The 19,092-nt window shown below is 42.2% G+C and overlaps 1 protein-coding gene across 2 annotated transcripts in view; it reads right to left on the bottom strand.

Moving 5' to 3' along the window:
- The window catches only part of CERS6 (ceramide synthase 6), a 208,603-nt gene that overhangs the window by 120,319 nt on the left and 69,192 nt on the right, over positions 1-19,092 (bottom strand). For both annotated transcript variants that reach the window (XM_030580681.1, XM_030580683.1), the window contains exons 2-3: positions 18,492-18,597; positions 14,943-15,073 (exon numbers count right to left, since the gene is read on the bottom strand). In XM_030580681.1, the coding sequence (XP_030436541.1) occupies positions 14,943-15,073; positions 18,492-18,597 (237 nt within the window). The remainder of the gene's footprint in view (positions 1-14,942; positions 15,074-18,491; positions 18,598-19,092) is intronic.

Genomic DNA, 19,092 nt, shown 5'->3' on the forward strand with positions numbered 1-19,092 from the left:
TCCACCCAGTCCCCTCTCTCAGTTTGCTTCAGCCATTCCAGCCTCCATGCCGTCTTACACACTACTCCCTATGCTTGGAAAGGCCTCCCAATCAATAGTTGCCAAGCACCCTCCCTGTCTCTCTTCAAATCACTCTTAGCCCCTCCTCCCCTAATCGGTGAGGTCTAAGCACACACACGAGCAAATACAATGTCACTGTCTGTTCTTTGTGTTCATTGCACCACACTTGTGCATAGTATTAGGGTGCAATCATCTCTTCTGGGCAGTAGTTCCATGTGTATTTTAGTGCTACAGAATATGATGTAAATCTAACTCTGCTATGTGAATAATAAAGAACCACCACAGTATGTGACATGCTGACTACACTCAGTGCTGACACACATACCAAATTAGGTCCATTTTCCAGTTCCATATCTCAAGAACCTGTCTGTTCCTCTTCATCTGCCACACCCTAGTCATTGTGCCTGTTATTAAATCTATATCAACTGATATCTCAAACAATTCATAGAGTTCAAGGTCACAAGAAACCATTAAATCACCATGTCCTCTGGTTTAATCCTTTCTCCTTAGATAAGGCAGGCTTGGATGAATGTAATATAACTGATTTCAGGATGCGATGAAAAGCTAAAAGAATGAGAGACAGGACAGGAGGAAAGAAGGAGGGAAAAGAAAGCGACACAACAAGGGGAAAAGAAACAGTACAGCATTTTACATGCCTTTGTGGTGCAGGCAATTAAATATCCCCACTGACAGACTGAGGATTGGATGCCATGATAATGTGACAACTTTCAACACTCACAGGTGAAAACTAAGGTCCTTAAATAGTAGCAAGGCCAGCTGTCCTTCCTCTTGGGGAGAAAGTCCCTTAACCTAGTGTCATAAACAGATAGCTAAGGGGGGGAAGAGAAGGGGGGGAAACAAACCTGATTTCTCTGTGTTGTGATTCAAGGAGTTTGAATCACAGTGATTTTCCAGGGTAACCCCGGGAGGGAAAGCCTAGGAGAGGCACTGGTGAGGGAAAGAGTTTACTTTCCTTGTGTTAAGATCCAGGGGGTCTGGGTCTTGGGGGTCCCCCGGGCAAGGTTTTGGGGGGACCAGAGTGTATCAGGCACTCCAAGTCCTGATTGGTGGCAGCTATCAAATCTAAGCTGGTAATTAAGCTTAGGGAAATTCATGCTGGTACCCCAACTTTTAGACTCTAAGGTTCAGATTGGGGAAAGATACCATGACACCTAGTCTGCTCCTTCTGAATTGCAATGAGTCAAGATGAGCAGCACTGCTGGCAGGTCACAGGATGAGCTGGGGGGGGGGGGGAGCAGGGGTGATTCTTCTTTTTTTCAGTCTCTTTTAAGAACCCCAAAAGGGGTAAAAGTTAACAGCATATTTTATCCTCATTATTTTATCCACCAATTAAATCCATTTTCATAAGGCCAACCTTGGCATGGGTAACTTTCTGCCCACATTTTCTTGTTTACCAGGTATGATCTCACCATAGCGCTTCACTTATATCCGTTGGCCATTTTTGTTTAAACTAATTCAATTTTTCTGTCTGGTTTTCTTGCACCTATTCATAATGTTTATTTATTTTGTCCTAATCCTGTAAAATTAGCACCATTTATTCCATCTAAATGAATACAGTACATCCCTTTTTAATAGGCCGATTCCCTACTTCAGCCACAGCACACAGACCTCAATTTACCTGTCCAAATGCCCCTCCTCAAGTTCATGGGGTTTGGTTGTTTGTGAGTTCTCAATACAACCCATCACAAACATCAGCCCAAACTTACTCTCTGCATTTAGTTGCTAACATTCCTTCACTCCAGAACCTCCTCTGCACCATAAAAAAAGATCTCTCACACCTTTCTAACCCAGTTACAGATAACTGGACCCACCTGCCAGCTTGACTTGGCAGCAGTAACTTCTTTATTCAACATTTTAGCACCTGAGCCTATGATGATCAAATAGAAGAGCCCAGCATCCCTTTGTATGGGGTTTAGTCTGTCACTTCCCCTCTTCAGAGGCAGCCGTCCACGTTAGAGAGGCCCCAGGGTCAGCCAGGGCTGCAGGAGTCTTTTGACAGGTGGTTTCAATGGATCCATGCTGCCAAGGAATGGGGCCAGAACAGGGGTAGAGGTACACTGCTTTGTACCAACTACAGAATTTGTGGGCTGAACTCTCATCTTCTTCCACAGGGGAAGGATTGGGGGGGGGGAATATCCTCCTCCTCTCCAGAAAGACAGGAGGAGGAAACTCCTTGAGGATCTTTCAGAGTTGCCTCCCCAGTACCTAGCTACTACACACAGAGACTATAGTCTGCCCAGTGTTAACAAATTTTGCATTTTAGCTAGGAGATGATTTCTCTGTGCCAGAAACCGAGATGTGGGCTCATCTGCCCTACTAGTCAGAGCCAGAGTAAGAACCAAAGGTCAGAGCTGGAATCAAAAGCTGGGTAAGGAAGCGGAGCTGCAGCTGGAACAAGGCTGGAAACAAGGCGGGTATAGAAGCAATCACAGATCTGGGCACAAGCACTGAGCAGCCAGTTACCTCCTCCTGCTGCTGCTGGCCTCGAGAGCACACCTCCTGGTTCCCTTCAGCCAATCAGAAGGATCAACCAATCAGGCAGTTCTGCTGTAGCTTATCTGCATTTCTTAGACAGCCTGGAGAGAGAGAGCTATCTAGTCCCAGACTCAGCTGCTGGTCTTCGTTCCCGACACTATGCACTGCAATCCCCTTTGGGGGGCTCTAGCATCTCCCAGGTACACCTTCAAAGAATTCAGATCTAGCCTCAGAGCTAAATCCAGAGGAGAGTGTAAAGCCGGGGGTGGTAGGCAGAGAGTACTTGCTCTTGGTTCTGAATTTGGCCCCAGCCTCCCGGATGGTGAAATAAGGCCCATCTCTTGCAGATGGCGGAAGGAAGAGCTCATTGTGAGGTTGGTCATGAAGTGAGATGTCTCAACAGGAGCAGGAGCCAAACAGGAAAGTGGAAAAGAAGCAGAGTCCAATAGGGATTCAGAAAGGGAAGGAACAGTGGAGCATAAGCGCTTCACCTGTAGCTTGTAGTCACTATGATGGTGTCCATGATCACTCAGAGCCAAAAAGTCGGACACAAGTCTGCTTCATTCCGTGTCCCAGTTCTAACAGTTCAGCATTGCTTAACATGGGCCTTCTACATAATACAACTGGTTCCAAATAGCTCTTACCAAAGTCTCTTAAAAGTACGGTTCCCCACAAATAAACTAAAACTAAAACTGCTCCACTTGCAATAATGGCTCAATTTCTCCCCATATTGCATGTATGCACTCATAATGCACAGTGACAGCCACTTGTCCCACATCTAGCAAGATTTTCTTTACAAATCAGTTCCCCCGGTTCTTTCTGCTTATGAAACACTGGTTAGTCTTCCATTGTGTTAGATGAAGTGTTTCAAAATTTATATTGACGAATCAGAGACTTATACAGATCTATAATGCCATGTTTTGTTGCTTGCAAATAGAAGCTCACTGAATCAAACAGAATTGTAATGGAGTTGCTTCCTATTACTTCACAGCTGACTAAGCAGCAAGGCATAACAGGGGATGGGAGTTTTAACATAGCTCTGAGTGAAGAGAACATATTGGTCAGTTGAAAAGCCAGCTTCCCAAGTCACAGTAACTTCAAACAGTACCTTCAGCAACTTTAGAAAAACTGGAGAGTAAAGTTTAGGCAGCTTAACTTTGTAGCCCTTGTACATGCTACAATGCTTAGGCTCCTGCAGTGTTTAAAGCCTGCTGTATAAGCCTTTGGAGGGTTGGCAGGACTTCAGAGTGCCCCAACAAGATTAGTTTGGAGGACCCCAAATCCAACTCATTATGATCGATGCCATGAATATTTCTTGTTGTGTACTTTTAGGTCCTCATGCTGTGTTGCCCAAAACAAGTCTGGGCCTGTAAGAACTGCAGCTCTGCTACATGTTTCTAAATAGGTCTTTTAACTCACTTTTTATGAGGACGTCTATGAAGCTACTATGATATATGGAGAATTGGGCCATTTTAGAAAAGTTGTCTTTTCAGCTGAATACATTCCATACACCCCAATATTCCCTCCACTTCCCAAAACACAGAGTCACATATTTTGGGTGCCCTGAGTGGCCGGGGCTATTTAAAATTCAGGTCTGAGAGCTTATTGCCTTCTGGTTTTCTGCTACTGCATTAATGTATCACACACACAAGTTCCGATGCATTTTGTCGGGACTCCCTCCTCCACAGATCAGAATTCTCAACATCCAAAGCAGCTGTCTCTATTTTTTCCCAGTTTAGATTTTTGTATGTGGAATTATCCTGCTATTCAAGGAAAGTGGAGAGAACATCAGGTCACAAACTGCCATAAAAAATTCACATGAAGGATCTGACAAACAGTTCTCCTTACCGTAGGCCTTACTGTAATATTTCACTCGGAAAAAGATATACAATTCAAAACAAAGAAGGAGTAACAACCTTAATTTGCTTTCTTGAGGAGGAGAGTGCTTGAAAACAGATAAATTCTGTCCATGCATGTTCCTCCTAGAAGAGAGAAAGTGCCCCTTTTCCTTCTCCTGCATCCACAGTACATATATGCAACCACTGGTAACCCAACTTCTTTCAGAGACAGGTGAAAAGGCTTACTGCTCTTCATTCTTTTACATTTTCACTTGCATTTGTCCTCATAGGATATTAGGGTTGGAAGGGACCTCAGAAGATCATCTACTCTAACCCCCTGCTCAAAGCAGGACCAATCCCCAATTAAATCCCCAGATGGCACCCTTAAGGGCTGAACTCACAAGCCTGGGTTTAGCAGGCCAATGCTCAAACCACTCTGCTATCCCTCCGCCCATATGTTTGTTTGTTTGTTCTACCTGAGGCAGTGTGTTTGGTTTGAAGCGTGTCAGAGACTCCTCTTGGGATAATGAGCCTGGTACATATCAATTTCTTTGTTAAACTGACGAACTCATATAAGCTTGCAGCGTCCCGCGGGCAAAACTGGACACCGCAAGACGGAGGTTCCTAAGGTTGTGTCTTGGACCGGAGATATTGGCTGGTGTCATTCAGTTGCACAATCTAAGGAGCTGCTTCCATGCCCCAGGAGTAGGGGTTCTCACAGCAGAGCAGGGCAGGATAAGGCTGTCTGGTTCCCAGAATTAAGGAATGGAGGGAACTAGCAGATCACCGGTCCAGATAACACCAGGGGAACATCACACTCCCCTCATATGGAAGCTGTTCAATCCTTCTCATCATTTTTGTTGCTCTTCTCTTTACCTTTTCCAGTTCTAATATCTCTTTTTTGAGCTGGGGCGACCAGAAGTGCACACAGTATTTAAGGTGTGGATATACCCCATGTTTATACAGACAATGGATTTTCCTCCTGTGACGTTACCTGATTAAAATATGACCATATAGATCATTGCTGCAACCACTGTTATATCCTGGATCAATCAGTCTTCAGCTGCCATTAAGACTGTGCCAATCACAACACGTCCGCCATTCTTCTCACATTCTTGCCTTTCTTCTCCATGTTCATCCAAAACGTTTAACAATGTTATCTTCCCATCTTCTTGGAGGCCGACCGGGTGGTGTTTTCTGTTCTCACGGGTACCACTCTGTAATGATTGCGGTCCACCTATTGTCCGTGAACCGTGCTATCTGGCCCGGTCGTCATATCTTATTATATCTGCTTTCCATGACAATATCTTTCACACTGCTGCGTTCTCTAATCATTTAATTTGGAATATGATCCAGAAGGGAAATTCCCAGCATAGCTTGTTCCATTGCCCTTTCAGCTACTGACAGCCATTGTTCTTCTCTCTTCATCGATGTCCACATTTCACTGCCATGGCTGGCAGCACTACTGAACTGAAGATATTTGTACATGTGGTCTTGTCGATTTTTCCTTTGAGGATGTCCTTGATGGAATTAAATGTACACCATCCTGCCCGAATCTTTCAGGAAAGTTCTCGGTTCATGTCTTGGCACATTTTAACTTCTTGGCCCAAACATATGTACTGTTCCACTTCTTCAGTTTCTTTTCCTGTTACTGTTATTTGGGCTTTTCATAAGACATCTGATCGCATGTATTTTGTTTTGCAATGGTTCATTTTCAGACCAACCTGACTGCTTTTCTTGTCGAGTCTTGGTAGCATGCTCTGCAGTTGGTTGGTGCTTTCGGCAATTAGTATGATGTTGTGCGCGAATCTGAGATGAGATAATCATTCTCCATTTATATTAACACCACTCCTCCAATTGATCTTGTTCATAACCATTTCAAGGCAGGCAGTAAATAGTTTCGGTGAAATCATATCTCCTTGCTTTACGCCTTTCTCGATTGGGATGCGGAGGGGAGTTTCGAGGAGAGTAATGTCTGTTGTACATCCAGTATTTGCTTCCTTCAACAAACTGATGTACTGCGTATTAATGCCCTGCTCTGTGAGCGCCTTTAATATTGCATTGAACTCGATGCTATCAAAGGCCTTTTCATAGTTGACGAAAGCAATGCACAGCAAGAGTTTGTATTCCCTTGCTCTTCTAGGAGCTGGCTAAGAGTAAATATATGGTCAATCATGCTGAAATTTCTTCGAAACCCTGCCTGCTCTCTCAGCTGTTGTTCATCCAGACTCTGCAAGAGTCAGTTTGTTATCACTTTTATACAGAGTTTATAGATATGAGAGAGCAGGCATATAGGACGATAGTTCTTAAGATTTTCTCGATCTCCCTTCTTGAACAGCAAGATAGTATTCAATTCTTTCCAGCTTGATGATATTTTTCCTTCTTTGAGATATTGACTGAATCTTAAAGCGAGGGCCTTCCAAAGTTTTTCACCTGCTGCAGAAATCATATCTGATGTTATTCCATCTTTGCCTGGAGCTTTTCCCTTCTTCATCTGGTGTAGTGCGCTTCGAACTTCACTGACAATTACTAGGGGGATGAATTCTTCTGACTCTTGGAGCATTGAGAGAGGGACGTTGATTCTTGATTTGAACAGTTCTGTATAGAACTCCTTGCAGACCTCCTCCATCCCTGCTCTGTCAACTACTGTCTCTCTATCCTTGTTCTTTAATGCTGTTACATTCAATCTATACTGCGCCAATCCCCACTTGCATGTCATGAGGCTCTTGCATGATTCAGCTGTTTTAAGGAGCTTTTCTTTTCGGAAGTTCTCAAAGTCATCCTTCAGTTTTTGCTGTATAAGCTTGCATAGAATGGAGTACTCGAGGTTGTTATCCAAGCTCCTCTTCATATTTCTCCATTTCTCTAACAAGCTTTTTGTTTTATTCGAGATTCTTCCCTTTGCCTTCTTCATCTTTTCAATTTCAGCTGCTTTTATGCAATGTCTCAGATTGTCAGCAAAGATACTATAGTCCTGATCACACTTTTCTGTCTGGCTCCAGTCAAATCCAGAAATCACTTTCTTCAGTTTTGCTTCATCCAATGTCTTCGGGCGCTGTTTCCTGTTTGCCATCTGTAAAGCTTTCTTTTCCACTACTTCGCCGAAAATCAACTTTGTTCTAAGCAGGCGATGGTCACTGCCAGTATGGAAGGGACGTCTTGAACGATGCGCCTTTTATTGACTAAAATATAGTCAATTTCTTTCTTACTCTTCGTGTTTGGCATGATCCACATCAACCTTTTTGCGAGCCTCTTTTTGTACGAGGCATTTGCCACGTACAGTTCTTTCATTCTACCATTGTTACCAGCCTTTCTCCTCTTTCATTTCTTTCACCGCTGCTGTATCTTCCTATGAACTTTTCGCCAGCTTTCCATCGCCCCACCTTAGCGCTGAAATCTCCCATCATGACAGTGTAAGTGGACTTTTGCGTGAGGGCTCTTTCGAGCTCTTGGTAGAATTCTTCCACTTCTTCATCCTCACTTGCACTTGTGGGAGTGTAGGCCTGGATGACCTTGATGATAGTTTTTGACTCCATCTGAAGATACAGCACACCAGTACATGATGATATTAGCTTGCATAATATGACTTTCGAAACCCAATCCTTACTGACAATAAATCCAACTCCTCCAACATTTCTAGAGCCATCTCCCTTTCCAAGCCTCACAGCGCTTCCATCCTTCCAGTTGACTTCCAACTCCTTCTTTCGTCTGGTTTCGCAGATACCGAGGATATCACATCTTATCCTTTTCTTCTCCTCCATCAGATGGTTTAATGTTTCCTCCCTCACCAGCGACTTACCACTGTAAGTACACACAGCGAGCGTTGTCCTTTTCCATGTTGGCCTAGCACCTGAAATTTTTAGCAACCTCCTGTTCCTCAATTTCCACTCCACCACTGAAGAACGATTTGATGACACACAGGGAACTAAGACCCATTTACTCATGTTGTTTTAGCCGTTAACTTTAAACCATCCCACTGGCTAGGGGGGCAGGCATACGTACCTCCTCAAGCTTAGCGAGCCTTCAACCTCTAAGGAAAAACGCTCTTTCCTCTGAGAGGGCAATGCCCCTCCTTGGATTGGATAGTCTGACACCTTTGTAGCATGGTCAGACCTACCAGGGCATATGCCCTGCTACCATAGTTGTCAGATGACCAGGGTCACTGCTGCACCACGATGAGGCACTGAGGTAGGATTTTGCACTGTTATATATTTGTAGCAAATACTGTACAAAGGTTTTCGAGTGAGATGTCTATGAAAGTGTTATGATTTGCTGGTTATGATTATGCTGTCTGTATGCATGTATCATTTTTGTACGTGAAGCTATGAGAATTGGTTCTATATAGACGCTCCCCAGGTTACGCAAGACCCGCCTTATGCAAATCCACACTTACAGAAAAAGTTCGTAAACTAGAAATAGGAGGAGTTGGGTTTTTTTTGGCATAATGGTCAGAGATACGTTTCCGACTTATGCAAAATTCGAGTTATGCAAGGCATTCCGGAACGGAATGCTTGCATAAATTGGGAAGTGTCTGTACTTGGATTTCAAATGTTTGCTCCTGGGGGAACGCCCACAAAGTAATTAGCCAGCACATCTTGGAGGAACTATTCAAATTGAGTAGCCCATCGAAAGAACATTTAACTGACAATGGACCATGGGAGATTCCTATCTACACTTAATGAAAATTCCTGCTGTGATTAGGCAAAATGCATGGATATGTGACTTGCCCATGTGACTCCAAACTCCATCTTGTTGCTGTAATTTTCCACAGTAAGAACAATGGGATGCCCTCCACAGGGAAAAAGCTATAAAAGGCCCTGGCAAAATCTCCATTTTGTCTTCATTCCTGCTACTCACCTCTGTAGGAACTTTCCTAGAAACTGACGCTCTGAACAATGGACTGAATGATCCATCCAAGCTGTGGATGTACTGCAGAGACTTGACTTAAGCCAGCAGTTTATTCTATCACTGATACAAGCCTGAATCAAGAACTTTGCCATTACTGTATATAATTGATTCCTTTAACCAGTTTTAATTCTCACCTTTCTTTCTTTCATTTTATGAATAAACCTTTAGATTTTAGATGCTAAAGGATTGGCATCAGTGTGATTTTTGGGTAAGATCTAAGTTATATATTGATCTGGGTATGTGGCTGGTCTTTTGGGATCAGAAGAACCTATTATTTGATGAGACTGGTTGTAAAAAACCGCTCATCTCTGAATCCAGTGTTTTTTGTGGTGATATAAGAACTGGAATGCCTGAGTAAACTGCCTTTATGTTTTCTTGTTAGCCAGTGTGGTGAAACACGAGTTTAATTTTGTGGTTTGCTTGGTATATCTTATAAAAGAATAACCACCAGTTTTGGGTAATGTTTGCCCTATTTCTCAGCAATTGGTCCTGAATTTGGCATTCTCAGTTATGACCCACTAAAGCACGGTTACACCTCCCCAGGGCATAGTTTCAAATGGGCTGATTGGAAGTGGGTTATTTGCATTCCCCTTACACCCAAGTACTTTCTAGTAAATCCACTTTATACATATTGGTCCCAAAAGCCCTTTGAAGTTCATAATACCTTCCAGAGTGTGCATTAGGCAATCTCCTAGAGAAGTTACATACACAATTGCATTTTTAATACAATGGACCCCAAAGGTATTAACCTAATTCAACAAAGTTCAACCTAATTCAGAAAAGTTCATTCAGAATATTGCAGGAAATGATTAGTCTGTCACAGTCCCTTCTGGTTTCCTTGTATGCCATGTACACACAAAACAGAGTATGAGGATCTAATCCAATTTGTGTTGAAATCAATGGAAGTAACTTGGAAGGCTCTTAGGGGAAGCTGGGTCAGATCTTCAAATGAGGGAAAAAGAACAACAGAGAACAGCAGCAGTCCAGAAAGCCAGGATTGAAGACGATCCCAAGCCTACTTAGCACGTACAACAATTCCCCATAAACACTCTACCCCTAAATCACTGGACCCATTATGTGAGGAAAGGGCCAAGGTCTGTGGCTTTTTGCTCCAAAACAAATCCCCACAAAGGAACACGCAAAGAGGCAGCATTAATTTTGCATGTTCACTCGGCTTCAGCTAATACAATCAGGTTTATTAAACGCTTAAGCATGCTGGAAAATTGTAGAAGAGCTGACGTTAACATTATTGGGTGCCCTTCACATTTACCACACAAAATCTCATTGGTAACTCTCACACACAAGTTGTAAATGATCAGATTATGGATGACACAACTGATCTACCTGTCAATACCTAAAATAATCATCATTTGGCCACTTATTAAAAAAGAAACAAAACGGTTCTTATTAAGTGATACCACAATACCTCGGTTTTCCCCCTACAGTTTGCCAGGTTTTATTTATTTGGTCTCAGGTACAGGAATTTCCAAGGCACGCATCCCCATAGTATCTGAACTCCCAGACATGCAACAAAACAGGGATCTTTCCCTCCTCAAAGAAAAGTTTTGAGAAAGACAGTTACATACACGCACATGCTTTAGAACAGCTAATAGCCGAGCAGTCAGGGCACTCAACTGAGATGTGGGAGACCCAGGCTGATGTCTTGCTTTGCATGATTTGAACTAAGGACTTGACTCTAGGTAGCCCACATCCCAGGTGAGTGCCACAACCACCAGGCTATAGAATCTATCATTCTGCACCACCGTTTGAAGCTGTTCCACTTTGTATAAATGATTAGTCACTGGGCCACAGAAAGAGACTGACCCTATAGCCCAGTGTTGTGTGCCATGACCACTGGGCTATTGCCTATTATAGAGTGGGTCGTTTTCTCTCCAGAAATTTAGTCATGGACCTGGAAACATTTTGATTTTGACAAAACAGCATTTTTCTATGGGGAAAAAGAAGTTTGTAAAAAAAAATTGATCTGCTCTACATTTGACAAATGTGCTTTTACTTTATCTCCAAAGTGCAGTAGATTTATTTCAGCTGCTGACAGGGAACTGGAAGGACAGTGCCAAAATTTGGCCAAAACTGTATGGAGGAGATTGCAGTTACCTTGCCATAGCTCTATGCGTACTTGTTACTTAACGGAACATCTCAAAAGGGCCCTGCTGTGCTTTGCTGTGGATACTGGAATATTCAGCGAATCCCCGCTACTGCGGTTTTGGAGCCAACCTCTTCCCTGCCCTCACCCTATCCCATAAGTGAACATGTGCTTTATGCAGCCTGGGGCTCCAAAGCAGCTGCCCACACATGGATTCTTCATCTACAAAAGGCTATCCCATTAAATTAACAGTTAAGCATAGTCCACAGAATTGGGGTGGAGATAACTTTTTTCCTTTTTATTCCAAATTGGCTAATATTTCTGATTGGGGCAATAGTCCAGGTGCCCCAGTGTAGATGGATATGCATTGAACTAGATAACAAATGATATTGGGAAGGGAGTCTACAGTGATTTGTCACATTATTCAAATGAAAGTAAAACAGCTCTATACCTACTAAATAGATAGGCCAAAAACTAGACATGCCACTTTGCAGCCTGGTTACCATTTGACGCTATATACTGCATCATTTCTGAAATCACTGAAATGCTAGCATGGTAAGAGTCCTGGCCATTCTGAATGCTGGAAGAGTATATCCTCACAATACCTGTACGTGTGTGGCCAATTTCTGCCCTTGGATAACACAGGCAACAGCCACTTGGAATCACATGCAGACAAATTTGACCCATACTCAGTACTCTGCTGAGCCTCTATTCAACTGTTAATATTTATCACAGATGTCATTTTGCTTCTTTTGGAGCTGAATGCATTATTATTATTGCTATTAAATATTTATATCGTATGAGTGCCCAATGACTCTTGAATGAAACTGGCATTTAATTTTTTTTAATAGATTAACTGTCTTGCTCTTTCATTACATCTTGGCCTCATTTTTGCACTTTCTTTTACTGAGGAGTTTAAAAAAAAAATTACGTCACCTCTCCCCTCAAAAAGATGTTATCTCATTACTGCACCTTTTTCCCAGCTGCACTGTCCAAGCTTCAGACACCTTTTACCTAACGTAGCTCAAATTCAGCGCCAATTACCCCCGTGAAACCAGTGGAACTGCATAAGCTGTAAGTCAGTGATGAACCTGCCCTGAAATGAGTATTCTAGAAGTATCCTTCGGTGTTGAATTCAGCTGCAAACTCTTCAGTGCTTCCCTTCCACTTGCAGAATGAAAACCCAAATTCCACTCCCAGTTACACTGGTTCAGGCCCAGTGGTGTAAAAGAGCAAAATTTGACCCACGTTATGGAACCGTACATCAAAGAGCTAAAAATACAACGTACCAACAGCAGCAAAGGTCTAGAAAGCTGTTAAGATCCCTGTCCTTTCCCAGCTGCTAAGGGAACAGTATACAAATTACAATCCCTGGGGAAAATTAACTGAAGTCATTAACAACAACAAAATGTGATTCTTCTGCCAATTAAAATGGTTAATATCACCAGCTTCTGCCATCAAAAAGATCCAGAATCTTACTTTGGTATTATTAAATATTAAAACAATGGATTTTATCTGTAAATGTGAAGGAAATGAATTAAGAGCTCTGATGATTAAGGGCCTCTGTTTATCTAACAGGCAATTGCACTGGCACAATTTGTCATGTTTTATATGACAAATCATTCCAGCTCTCTGAGCTTAGATGGCAAATCTGCTTAACAGAAACACCTCCAGACTCTCGCCCCTCATTCAGTCCTTGCCTCAATATAAATAAAAGGCTGCTATTAGTGTATCACATTTGTGTTTGTTTTGAGAATAAATGTCCAGATGAATCAACTGTTATTTTTAAGAGTCAGCTTCTGACCCATCCTGCAGAGGAGTGAATGCTAAAGCAGGGTTTAGGAAACCCTAACTAGAGAAATAATATAAAATACAGAAGAGAAACATGCAGTGCAGTAAGATCTGCTGAACAAGCAAAACCCTGCTGACACTGATTCACCATATTTTAAAATCACCTAAAGATTCTCCAGAGCCTCTTTAATATTTTATTCTCAACTTCAGCCTAGGTTTTTCTACTTCCGCTGACATCTGCTACGTAACAGCTTTCCCCCAGCTAACAGGATGCACAAGGGAATTCTTGAGCCAGCAATAATGTGACCGGTGGACCAGAAAGGGTGTACTGGAAATTGTATGCCCAATATTTCTTTCCTGCCACCACAGTTCTGGTCACGTCTCCCAACCCAGAGAGAGTAAATCTTGCCTCAAATGTGTGACCTTCCATGTCTACAGAGCAACATGTTATTTCGGTACCATCAGGGCCGCCTGGGGCGGCAAGTGGGGCAATTTGCCCCAGGCCCCTGGCCCCATGCCCCACAGGGGCTCCGCAAGCCACTCCGGGTTTCCGGCAGCACTTTGGCAGCGGGCCCTTCACTCGCTCTGGGTCTTCGGCGGCGGGTCCTTCAGTGCAGCGGAAGACTCGGAGTGAGAGAAGGACCGCTGCTGAAGTGTTGCTGAAGCCTCGGAGCGCTGCTGGGTGAGTACAAGTGCCACAAGCGGCAGAGAAAAAAAAAAAGCCGCGATCGGTGGCATTTAGGCTGCTCTAGTGCCGCTGTTTCATTCTTTGGTGGCAATTCAGCGGCGGGTCCTTCCCTCGAAGAGGGAGCCACCGCTGAAGACCTGGCCCTACCCCAGACCCCCTGGATCCTCTGGGCTGCCCTGGGTACCATTGGGCTGATTCTTGGAATGAATCAGAAGAAAGCAACAGAAGAATGTTCTCCCTTCACATTCATTATAAGGTAACGATCTATCACTTAGTTCCCTTTAAGAAAAAAATTGCTCTAATATTTTAAGTAGATTTAATTTTCGAGACTCTTTCAGTATAGATTAAGCATTAAAATGCTTAAAACAGCATGGAACTGTAATTTAGATTCTAAAAACAATGGGGTTCTATCTAGCAAAGGCTCAATATGAGAAGATCTGGTTTTAAAGTGAACAGGCATCAGGAAAGATTTCCTAAAAGTAAACTCAAGTACACTGCGGAATAACCTCCCAAAGGAAGTGGTTGGGGCTTAAACTGCTCAGAGTTATTAAATCTAGATCAGAAAAAAGTGCCAGAAAATGACGGAATAGGAAACCATCCTGCACTGATAACAGAGATGGGCTAGGTGACCCAATAGGTCTTTGTGTCCACCTCCCCATCTCTAGCTTCTTTCAAATTATATTGCTTTAAAACTGTGATATAAAGATGAATATCTCATAGCTACAAATAAGTTTTTCAAGCGATTTTGCCCCAAAGAACCAACCTGCCATGCCTGTAACTTTGCATCACCAGTCTCGTTTCCCTTTCTGTGTTCTAGTGTCTCTAAACTTTCCCAGGTTAATTTACATGCATTGTTTCAATAACATTCTAAAGGATCCTTTCAGTCTGTTCTTGCTCCTGTGCTCTTCAAGTCTCTATCTGATTTCCTTTGAGAAAAGAAGATTCTCTCAGTTCAAGGATAAATGAATTCCTTCATTTTGAGGAGAAACACTGCAACCGGGGCACTTAACAAAGGAAGCATATTGTAAAACACGCAAGAAAGAACACAGCTCCTTACATGCTTTCACAGAACTTTGTAAGAGTGCTGGGCTTTTCCTGGTTGCGTCTTTGTCGAAACCAACGCTGAATACTGCGTACATCCCAGTCCAGCTGCTTGGAGAGGCCTTCCAGTCTCTTCTCATCTGGATGCTATACAACAAAAAGTGATAAAATGACTGCAGGTGCATTTTATCTTCATAACAGGTATCATAATATTGTTTTATATTTAGACCCCCAAGTCTGGTCATAAAGAACTCAAACTTACTGTACGACTAGGACTTACAGACTCAACCCCAGCTCTCTGCCAGCCTCGTGGACAACTGGAAGTAAGACAAAGTCTCTTCATACAAAACACCTATTGGTGGATGTATAATCAAATACAGTACTCTAATAAAAGGGGCTAAGGCAACGCAGCTACATAGGGAAGTTTTAAAAGTTATTGGGGAAAACAGGAGGTTACAAATCGGCTTGGCAGAATTCAATTTTATATATATATCAATTTGATGGGTAATATCAATATTTATTTTTAAGCTTTTTTTCTATTTTTCATCTCTTTACATTTTCACAGCTGTACAAAATTAAAGGGGAGTCGGACAAGGGAGTGATCAGACAATTATTTAATGGCGGTAGATGTTGAGATTCAAAAAGTTAAAGCTTTATAACTGTTAAAAACACAAATTTTCAACACATCACAATATACAAAATAAATATCCTTAAATCAAACTCTATTAGGTTCTCAGGCAGCATTTTTCTTACGTTTGATTATTATCAATGTAAATATATTTCTTCAGCAGGGTGTGTGTTTGGTGAAATCAACATTTTCTGACATTTACCAGTAAAAAACGAATCTTTCCACACCTAGTTATAACTGAAACCTTTTCTGCGACCTCATCTCTAGCACTCCCTGTCTATCAAATGCTATACACTCCTTGAGCAATGGGGACTGCAAAACCTCTCAGCATGAGCCTTGTCTCTTTCACCACTCTGTGCATGTGTAACTGATCTAACTGTTGACATGACCAAGGAGATTGTTCAACTGATAAAGAGAAACGCATTTTCCTGTACATTAATATTCAAAAACTACACTTTCTATTTTTAAAGTGACAACTTCAAAGAACGTCACCTTAGCAACTGAGACAGACGTGCTCAGTAAAATTAGCTTTAAGTAGTCATTTTCAACAGCAGCAAACATGACTGTTACTACATTGGAGCAAAGGTTACGTTGCATACTGTAGTATGCATAAGGCGAGGGAAAACTGAAATTTACTGGACTTGAGCACTACATGGGAAACAGGGGAAGAGGATACATTTCAAATTGTCTGTTGATGCTCTGTGTACAATATTCCACAGTAAGTACATTCCAATGTTCCCCATCACATTTTAAAAAAATTATCCTGAGAATTCACTCTGTGCATCTGTTTTCCTGGGGATAAGATTTGCTCCTATAAGCCAATTTGATATGGTGGATGAAATGCAAGTGCTGCTATAGTTAAGACTGTGTGAAAGTTTCCATTATATAAACTCCTAAAATTCCATGGATTAATAAACCTGAAATAAAATCCCCTCCAGGCTGAAATTTGGTATCTGAGTCCCCAGAAAAGGGAACAAGGGAGAAAAGGATACTTTTTCTCTAAAGCTGATTTTTAATCAGTTCAGCCATTTATTTTTCTTTTTAAAAAAGTCATTTGGAGTCGAAACCCATAGGTCTTATACAGGCAGAGCATTCACTGTAGCCAATGAGAGTTTTGCCTGGGTACGACTGTAGCATCTGGAATGTAACAAAAATGACCAACTTGCTGACAGTGGTTTGTAAGTGTGGCTTGCCAAACAGCACTACCAGGATGCTGGGATGGGGCCTGGAAATCAGCCCCCGGTTCTGGGAAGTCATGGAACTTATCCAGACCGTCACAACTTGTGATTCACACCACAGCCACTGGACTAGTGAGCATGAAAATGATCCTCCAGCACCTGTCAGAGGTTCAACAGCCAGTTCTTTGCCAGAGTGTAAGTATCTACATTCCTTTGCAGCTCTAAGAGGGCTCCCCATTCTCCATTATATTCTCATTGGAGCTAGTTCTATGCAGCAGCTAACATAACTCAGCAGGAATTAGACTGAATCTTAACACAGAGAAGCCCTGTATTTTTCTATAGGATCTCTGAGTCTATTATTCTAAGACACCTTCCCTTTCCCCCTGAATCAGAGAGGGATAGATGTAGTGGGCCTTTCAGACAGGCAGGTGTATCTGATCCAGCCTCTGCAAGTATGCTGCCAAAATGAACCAATGCAACGGTGAACATGGAACCTACACTTATTAGAAGGGTAGACTACCAAACCAAGAAGGAGATCAGCTCCCCTGATGCAAGATGCGTAGGCAGGCAGCCAGCACCTAGAGGTCTCTGGGCATATTTCATCCTCTTAACACTGCCTCTGGTAACTTTAACCCTGACAAAATGGCCTGTATGAAATCCTGATTTTGTTCTTTGTGAAAGAGATGTCTGCAAAGCGACAGGCCAGCTGAGATGTGGTGTGTGTTCAGCTGCAGGTTGGTGTTAACATAAAATGGGAAGAATGACCAAAAGCAGAGGAAAGCTTCCTCTCGTGATATCTGTCCAAAGAAAGTGGGCATATGCTAAGATCTTTAGACGAGGAAAGCGACAGCTGATCATCACTGCATTCTCGCTGCCTAGCCTGATCAGGAGGCTCAGACAGTGCCAAGAACTGCTGCTAGGACAAACATTTCACTAACAAAATCCACAAATATGGAAACCCACAGCCTTTATCTGAAGGGCAAGAGAAAATTCGCTGCACAAAGGGGAAAAATGAGTTTAAGGCTTCCCTATCATTTTGTTGTATCCTACAGAATTCCACAAGCTGCAAAAATTCGTTGTTAAAAATTATTTTCCTGGCTTTTTCTGATGCGAAGAATAGCCATCACAACACAAATAGATATCAGTCAACCAATAGTGCTCCATCCTTCCCAATTCACTTGAGAGTTGTAAAACTCAAATCCAAATCTTGAACATTGACATGCTAACATTATTAATAAAGAGTAACATTTTCCCCCTCTTTGTCCAACCCCCTCTGCCCTACCCCCACAACAAAATAAAATACAAAAATGAATGTTAATATAAGCAGCCACATGATACCTGTGGAGTATTTTCTATTACAGTTTTCCTGGTTAAATGGCAAGTTTCAGAGGGGTAGCCGTGTTAGTCTGAATCTGTAAAAGCAGCAAAGAGTCCTGTGGCACCTTATAGACTAACAGAAGTTTTGGAGCATGAGCTTTCGTGGGTGAAAACTTCTGTTAGTCTATAAAGTGCCACAGGACTCTTTGCTGGTTAAATGTGTAGCTTGGTATGATACTGTCATGTTCTAACAAGTATGCCATGAAGGGCTTGCCCAAGTTGCAAAGCTAGCATGGGTAACAGAATCTTTACATTTGCATTTTCTGCTTTTAACTGTGAAATCTTAACATTGCATTAATAGTTCTTATCTTACTTTACACAGATCAATGTTAAAGCATCATATCACCTTTTATAAAATGAACATGTTAGGTAAATGCTGTACCTTTGTAATTGCAGTGAAAACTTTTTCCAGAATAGCATTAGGTTGGGCTTTCTGTGGTCCATTCGCCTGGACTTTAAGACCTAAGGCACAGGGTTTAGCTATAAACCTACAACAAAACAAAGAGGAAAGAAAATCAAATGAGATTCTTTAATTATTTATTGCAGGATCTGTTGTTATCAGTGACATGCCATAAATGTTAAAACATTAAAAAGAAGTCATGGTCCCTGTCCTGAAATTTCTCTGTCAGACAACTGCAATACACAGAATAATAGTGCAAATGCAAGTATGTAGAGGTGCATGCATCAGTGGAAGAAAACATCACAGAATAAGAGCGTTTTAAGGGGGGATCTGAAGAAGGAAGGGTAATGTCATCGAGTATGTGAAATGGAGAGTTGTTCAAAGCACTGGCAGGAGGCAAGAATAAAAGACCAGAACTAAGAGTGGGAGAAGGATCATCAGAAAAGAAGAGCATACGGAAAGAGCAAACTACCATGGGGAGACTGCTGTGTGCAACAGGCATGCGAAATATAATATTTTCTCTCCCACCTTACTGTCTCTTTAATTAACTAGACCCCAGGTTAGCTATGAACACAGACTTGCT

Source organism: Gopherus evgoodei, chromosome 11 (genome assembly GCF_007399415.2).
Source record: "Gopherus evgoodei ecotype Sinaloan lineage chromosome 11, rGopEvg1_v1.p, whole genome shotgun sequence".
Taxonomy (NCBI): domain Eukaryota; kingdom Metazoa; phylum Chordata; order Testudines; family Testudinidae; genus Gopherus; species Gopherus evgoodei.